Raw genomic sequence first — 6,712 nt, forward strand, 5'->3', positions numbered from 1 at the left:
GTCTATAGTCTAGTCTATAGTCTAGTCTATAGTCTAGTCTATAGTCTAGTCTATAGTCTAGTCTATAGTCTAGTCTATAGTCTAGTCTATAGTCTAGTCTATAGTCCAGTCTATAGTCTATAGTCTAGTCTATAGTCTAGTCTATAGTCTAGTCTATAGTCTAGTCTATAGTCTAGTCTATAGTCTAGTCTATAGTCTAGTCTATAGTCTAGTCCATAGTCTAGTCTATAGCCTAGTCTATAGTCAAGTCTTTAGTCTAATCTATAGTCTATTCTAGTCTAGTCTTAGTATATTCTATAGTATAGTCTATTATATAGTCTAGTCTATAGTCTATTATATAGTCTATTATATAGTCTAGTCTATAGTCTAGTCCATAGTCTAGTCTATAGCCTAGTCTATAGTCAAGTCTATAGTCTAATCTATAGTCTAATCTGTAGTATATAGAGTTTAGTTTACAGTTGCTTACTAATGTTATTGTTCTATTTCAGGGAATTAGCGGAAATCTGTCGTTTGCGTCCTCGTTCGCCCAGTTGGGATTCGCCTTATACGAAAACATTCCTTCTACTGCAGGCTCACTTCTCAAGACTTGCCTTGCCAAATTCGGATTATCTTACTGATACCAAATCAGCTTTGGATAATGCTACACGTGTAATGCAAGTAAGTATCTCTGAAGCATTTTTATCAATTTTTTAAAACATCTAAAATTTGTCTAAACTTCTTTACTAACAGGCCATGGTGGATTATACCGCAGAACGTGGCTGGCTCTCGACCACCCTCAAAGTGCAACAACTCATGCAAAGTGTTATACAAGCTCGTTGGTTTGATGAGAGTGAATTCCTTACACTACCCCATGTTACCGCCACAAATGTTCATCTCTTCTTTAAAATACAACACAATTACGAACATCTAACTTTACCGGCCCTGAAAGATATTTGTCGCAATGATTACGAAAAATTAGCTGGACCATTAAGAGACATGTTCGAAGAGCCAGAAATAGAACAAATCTATAAAGTTTTACAAAATCTTCCAGAAATATCAGTAAATATTTCCATACAGGGTAGACATTATGAACAAATGGAAGATGTAAGAGAGATACCCACAGATTTTAATTCGAATGTTTGGACAAAAATTCATCCTAATGAGGTAAATCATTTAATATAAATAAAAACTTATTTCTCATTTTAATTTATTTTACAGGACTATGTACTTTGTATTAATATGAAACGTTTGAATACAAATCGTTATCACAGCACTGCCATTCATTGTCCCAAATATCCCAAAGGTAAAAATGAAGCTTGGTTCTTAACACTAGGCTCACAGGGTACTGATGAATTATTGGCCATGAAACGCGTAAATATACGTGGTTTAAAAGCCTCCAATCGTATAACGTTTCAATGTCCACCACGCAAGGGACGTCTTTTGCTGACTCTATATCTAATGTCAGATTGTTTGATTGGTTTTGATCAACAATTTGATTTGCAATTTGAAATTGTCGATGCCAAGGAATAGCTAGCTCAACATACAAGAAATTTTTAACTTATTATAAAAAAACTAGAAATAAAATTGTAAAAGCACCTGTGTGTATGCATGTTTTGTTTAATTAATGACAGCTGTTATTTAGCTTGACAGCTTTAAAATTAAGTTCTCATCTCTAAATAAGAACTTATTAAAGCTTTTTTTATAAACATAATATTTATAAAATATTTCATTTTTTCCATTATAATTTCACATCTTTACAAATTTTTGTATACTTTTAAGTAAATACTTTTTGTTTGTTCGTTAAATTATAAATGAAAGAATTAATTAACAAAAAAAAACATACTTTTATTAAATAAAATATGAATTTATAAAATTTTGTTCTTTACAACATCATCTGCAAACACAATTATTAAGAATTTTTATTTTTGGAATATACAATTTATGCACGTTATAGCAATTAAACCTTTTCAAGGTTAGGAGTACAACACTAGAGTTGTAGTAACATTCTGGCGTGTGTAGCGGCCAATGACATTTGGCGTTGGTAGGGGGTCCAACTATACACGACTGTTTAATTCGTATAAATTAATCATGCTGTACGTTGTTGAAGTTTATGTTGTAAGTATGTGTTTAATAAATCTGAAATCCATAATAAAATAGATAACGTATATCACCATATGTCCAGAAAGATGAAGGTCGGTCAAAATCCTTTCTCACAGCGTTTATAATTAAGAAATAATATTATATAAGAAAAAATGTTTCATTAATTTGTTTTCTTTTAGAATTGTAACATAAACGAAAATTTGCGGTAATGCTAAAAGAATAATGATCTCAGATAACTTTTATCTTTAATATATAATAGTACGTTAACTTGATTTAGCTTAGGTTGAAAAAGGAGATACATCATATCATAAAGATATACAAAAGGAGATTTTTGGTGAAAACCTATTGTCTAATTATTCGGAAACTCAGTATCCCAGACGTAAGGATTTAATATCCGGTATAACATTGCTCAATGGCATAGAAAGCTTTTACTATCCTCAACACTTACTCCAAGTTGGAGTAGTTGTGCTCGTAGTCCTGTGTATTCAATCAGAATTGTACCGTCAAACTATTGTGGAACTTACTCCCATTGCTTGAACCAACCCATAAGGTTTGTGGACCAACTTAGTTAGTTCTTCAAGCTGCTAAAGACACACAAGTGGTACCTTTGTGATACCTGTAGGTAGATTCAAAAACAGAAAATTGGAAAGAAGAAGTTTGAGAAAATATGATCGAGAAAATAAGATCGGATTTAAAAACATAAACCAAAGAGTCAAAACTGAAAATTGAGCCACATTTGGGGCCGTCCGTTTTCGATATCTGGGACATAGATTTTTGGAAGATACTTCCGAGTTATCTGTAATTAAACTAGATAATTTAAACGCCTTTATCAGGTATGGCTATTGGTTTGATAAAACAAACTCCAACAGCACTGATCAGTAGCTCTTCGAGTCCTCTATTTCTAAATATAATCACTCTGCCTCCATTTCCTCCCTTGCCTTTAACTATTAATATCTTACATGTTTCACTCATTTCCTTTCCCCCTACTTTTGGAGGAGGCTGCGAGCGACGCCTTAGACCGTAACTAAGTTTCGATTGGTAGAGTATCCAACAATATTGCAAGAGCTTTGGTTATGGTCACACTTATAACCAAGCACTCCTCCCGGGCACATGTAACATGGGGAAAAGATTTGCTACCAGTACCTCTAGTCTGCCGGGACTATAAACTAGTGGTGATCAAATGTATCCTCTGCCGTTCCTTGGAATGATTTGACATTGATTCGAACCAGAACCACAAAATCTGGTACCAAGGGTACCGGTAGCCCGCAGGGCAGAGTTTCGGACTTTGTCTTGTCCCGGTTATTGGAGAGGTCTCTTCGGGGTACACGTGATGGCTGTGGATTAAACCCAAATTAGCGGAAAGAGAATGCAGGGTGAAATCTATAATTCAGGACATGTTCGGTGCCGAAGTCAACATATATTTGATGGATTCGAGTTACGGTCTACCGAATATGTCTCTCGGTGCTGTTGCCAACTCAAAAGAGGTCATACCATTTGCGTGGTTGTAAACGGAAGTGATGTTTTTGTATCTCGGAAGTTAAGAAGCGGAGCAGCTATGGGCAGGGATTAGATAGCTCGAGTACTTGAGCAAAGTGCTTGTACATGTACCGGCATGTACAAAAATTGCAAACTGCGTGTAAAATACAACGGTGGTGAGTCGTCTAAGAAGCTCACCCTGTGGATGGAACACAGATGAAAATCTGTCAAAACATCTGTATTTCTCACAAACAAAACGAAAACGGTAAAAATTTCCTAAAACGATGATATTTATGATATGTAGTAATCGGGCAAGCAAATTATAAGCAAATCAGTATGATTAGGTGAAAGACCGAGAAAACAATAAAGTAGTGTATCACGTTATCGCCTCTATACTGAAACACATTCTCAATCATGGACAAACCTTTGTTAAAGTTACATCAAAACACTTTAAGTAATTGAGTCCACGAGACTAAGTTTCTGAATCATCGGACGATAATTCAACTTCTCACTAAAAATTTCCAATTTCTTCAACCTAACCGAAGAGTTGACAATCTTCAAAATGTTTTATTGAATGAAATCTGAACTTTTAACTAAAAGTGTGCAATTTAATCTATCACATATCATTAATATAACCGTTAACAATCCAAATCTTAAATTTCTTTAAAATCTTCCTAGCCCTTCCAATTAATAAGTTTATCCTCATTAAATTGTTTTGATTTTATAGAAAATTAAATTAAATTTTGACCTATGCTAAGAAAACAATCAGTAAGCAACACAAGCATTTACCAAATCATGCTTAAAATGGAAACAGAAAAAAAAGGAATCATACAGCACAATTCCTTACAGTTAAACACAAAAAGCAATTACCACCAACCAAAATGACCACCAAAACACTTTATAAACGCAGCAGGAGAAATGTTATCGAAAAGCCAATACAAAAAACAACAATAACAACAAGAAACTTGTAATACTCAAGACATGTTCACATGTAAGTGTATTTAACAGCATAATACAAATCAAAATTTAAAATGCACCGATGACCCTATATAAGGAACAATTTCACACTAGACGTTGAACATAACGGTTGTTTTGGCAAGATTTCATTTTTGCTAGTGGAAGTAAACAAACTAATTGGGAATAACAGTTATTTTAAATAAAATATTAATTAAAGAAAATAAAATATACAACGTTAAAATAAGAAATATTTTATAAATTTTAAAAACTTATTTTTCAAAAAAGTGAAAAATGTTGACATTAAAACCCTGTTTATTATTGTGTCTCATAAGTGCTCATGTGTGTTATGCCACCGAATCTGAGGCGAATGTAAGATCATTTAAAATTTTGATTAAAAAAAAAACAAATAATACAAATTCTCGAATAAAAACTGTTAGTTTATTATGTTTAACGTATTTTGTGCTAAATTTTTAAAATTTCATATAAAAACTTGACTCTTAATACAATTTAAGATATTAAATATAGATTTTCCAAATAAGTTATAGTAGAATCACTATCAACCTTTTTAAAAAGATATAAAAGTAAAAAAATGGCTGAAAATTATATGCAACAAAAAAAGTCTGACATAAATGTAATATAAACAAGTAAGAGTGTTATATTCGGCGGGTATATTATGTTATATACCGACCATCAAATCATATGTTTTGAAAGGAATGCTCCCTTATAAATAAACTCTAAAATTTTTGAATCTATGCTTTTGTAATCGTAACAATTCTTCCATTTATAAGATTGATATTTTTATCATCGATATACATAAATAACAACATCAGGGTAATATTTGGAAAAGGGCTTTTAATGAGTTCATAAGTCAGTTATGGACCGAGATCTTCTGAATTAAATAGATTATTTTTTTAAAACAAATTGTTTTTGTCAAATTTTTATAACTATAAACTGTTTTTAGTAAGAGATGTTACTTGGGGTTAAGGTCAATTATGGAACAATCCTCATTGGTTTGGATAACATTTACTGGGAACTTACATGGGGAATAGGGTCAGTTATTGACCGATAAAACTTATTTTTGTCGTATTTCAATACTCTAATCGTATTTTTAAGACAGTAATAAGCTCAAAGTCATATTCTGAAAGGGACCTTATATGGGGGATAGCATCAATTATGGGCCGATCCTTATAAAATTTCGTAGAAAGATTTTGATTCTTACGAAACTTGTTTATATTGAACTTTATCGCTTTATGAGCCGATTCTCACAGAATTTCGTAGAAAGATATTGGTTCTTATAAAACATGTTTATGCCGTATGTTATCTCTGTATTTGTATTTTTAAGCAAGTAATAAGCGTTAAAGTCATATTCTGATGGAGACCTTATATGTGGGAAAGTATCAATTATGATCCGCTCGTCAAAAAATTTCGTAAAAAGATTTTTGTTCTTATAAAACTTGTTGATGTCGAATGTCATCGTTGTATTCGTATTTTTAAGCTAGTAATGAGCGGTAAAGTCATATTCTGAAGAGGACCTTATATGGGGGGTTAGGGCCAATTATGTTCTTATAAAATTTGTTGATGCCGAATTTCTTCGCTACACTGATTTCCATAGTACCAGATAAGTGTTCTAGTCAAAAGCTAATGTTGTCAGATCCGACATACTAGAGGCGTTTGTAGCACAATCTTTATACCAAACATGCCCTGGGAGTACTTGTACAAAATTTGAGAATTCTGTCATAGTTTCCCCGATAAATCATTGGTATACAAATGACCATCAAAAAAGATGGGTGATTTAGTCATTCGGTCCATAATTGGCCATACATGAATTTACAAAAATTTAGACTACCACTCACACTCGTGTAAGGCGAAATTCGGAAAACCCCTAAACTAATACAAATGTATTATAAAATAATAACAATTATTTTTATTTAATAACAATTATTTTTATTTAATAAAAATTATTTTTATTTTCTTTCAGCACAAATTAAGCGGCATCATACAGTGGAAATATGAAAAACGTCCATTTTGCAATGCTTTTACAGGTAACCTTAAAATAAATAAAATAAAAATAAAAAAAATCAAAATTTATTACCTATAACTTTTCAATATACTCCTCTTTATAATTCCCCTCTAGGTTGTGGCAAAAAACGTACCTCTTCCCATCCTCCTTATCCGGTTATAAAACGTGGCGATATTGAAG

The 6,712-nt window shown here is 32.3% G+C and overlaps 2 protein-coding genes across 3 annotated transcripts in view; both read left to right on the forward strand.

Moving 5' to 3' along the window:
- Window positions 1-488: 488 nt before the first annotated feature.
- Window positions 489-1,574, forward strand: LOC119602684 (activating signal cointegrator 1 complex subunit 3-like; the record flags this gene model as incomplete). Its single annotated transcript, XM_037954320.1, has 3 exons — window positions 489-657; window positions 730-1,143; window positions 1,198-1,574. Coding segments are annotated over 3 exons (895 nt in total), but the record flags the coding sequence as incomplete, so codon positions are not given.
- A 148-nt stretch (window positions 1,575-1,722) lies between these two features.
- The window catches only part of LOC119602708 (cardioactive peptide), a 5,368-nt gene continuing 378 nt past the window's right edge, over window positions 1,723-6,712 (forward strand). Inside the window, exons 1-3 of one of the 2 annotated variants that reach the window (XM_037954360.1) lie at window positions 1,723-2,094; window positions 6,491-6,554; window positions 6,647-6,712. The exon at window positions 6,647-6,712 is cut by the window's right edge and continues 378 nt beyond it. In XM_037954360.1, coding sequence (XP_037810288.1) covers window positions 2,005-2,094; window positions 6,491-6,554; window positions 6,647-6,712 — 220 coding nt within the window. In that variant the 5' untranslated portion in view covers window positions 1,723-2,004. Of the gene's footprint in view, window positions 2,095-4,584; window positions 4,882-6,490; window positions 6,555-6,646 lie in introns of those variants that run through there. The other variant, XM_037954361.1, reaches the window with a different exon arrangement.

This window comes from Lucilia sericata, unplaced genomic scaffold, assembly GCF_015586225.1.
Source record: "Lucilia sericata isolate MDLA Ls3-8-SP2 unplaced genomic scaffold, ASM1558622v1 Contig000249F_arrow, whole genome shotgun sequence".
Lineage (NCBI taxonomy): Eukaryota > Metazoa > Arthropoda > Insecta > Diptera > Calliphoridae > Lucilia > Lucilia sericata.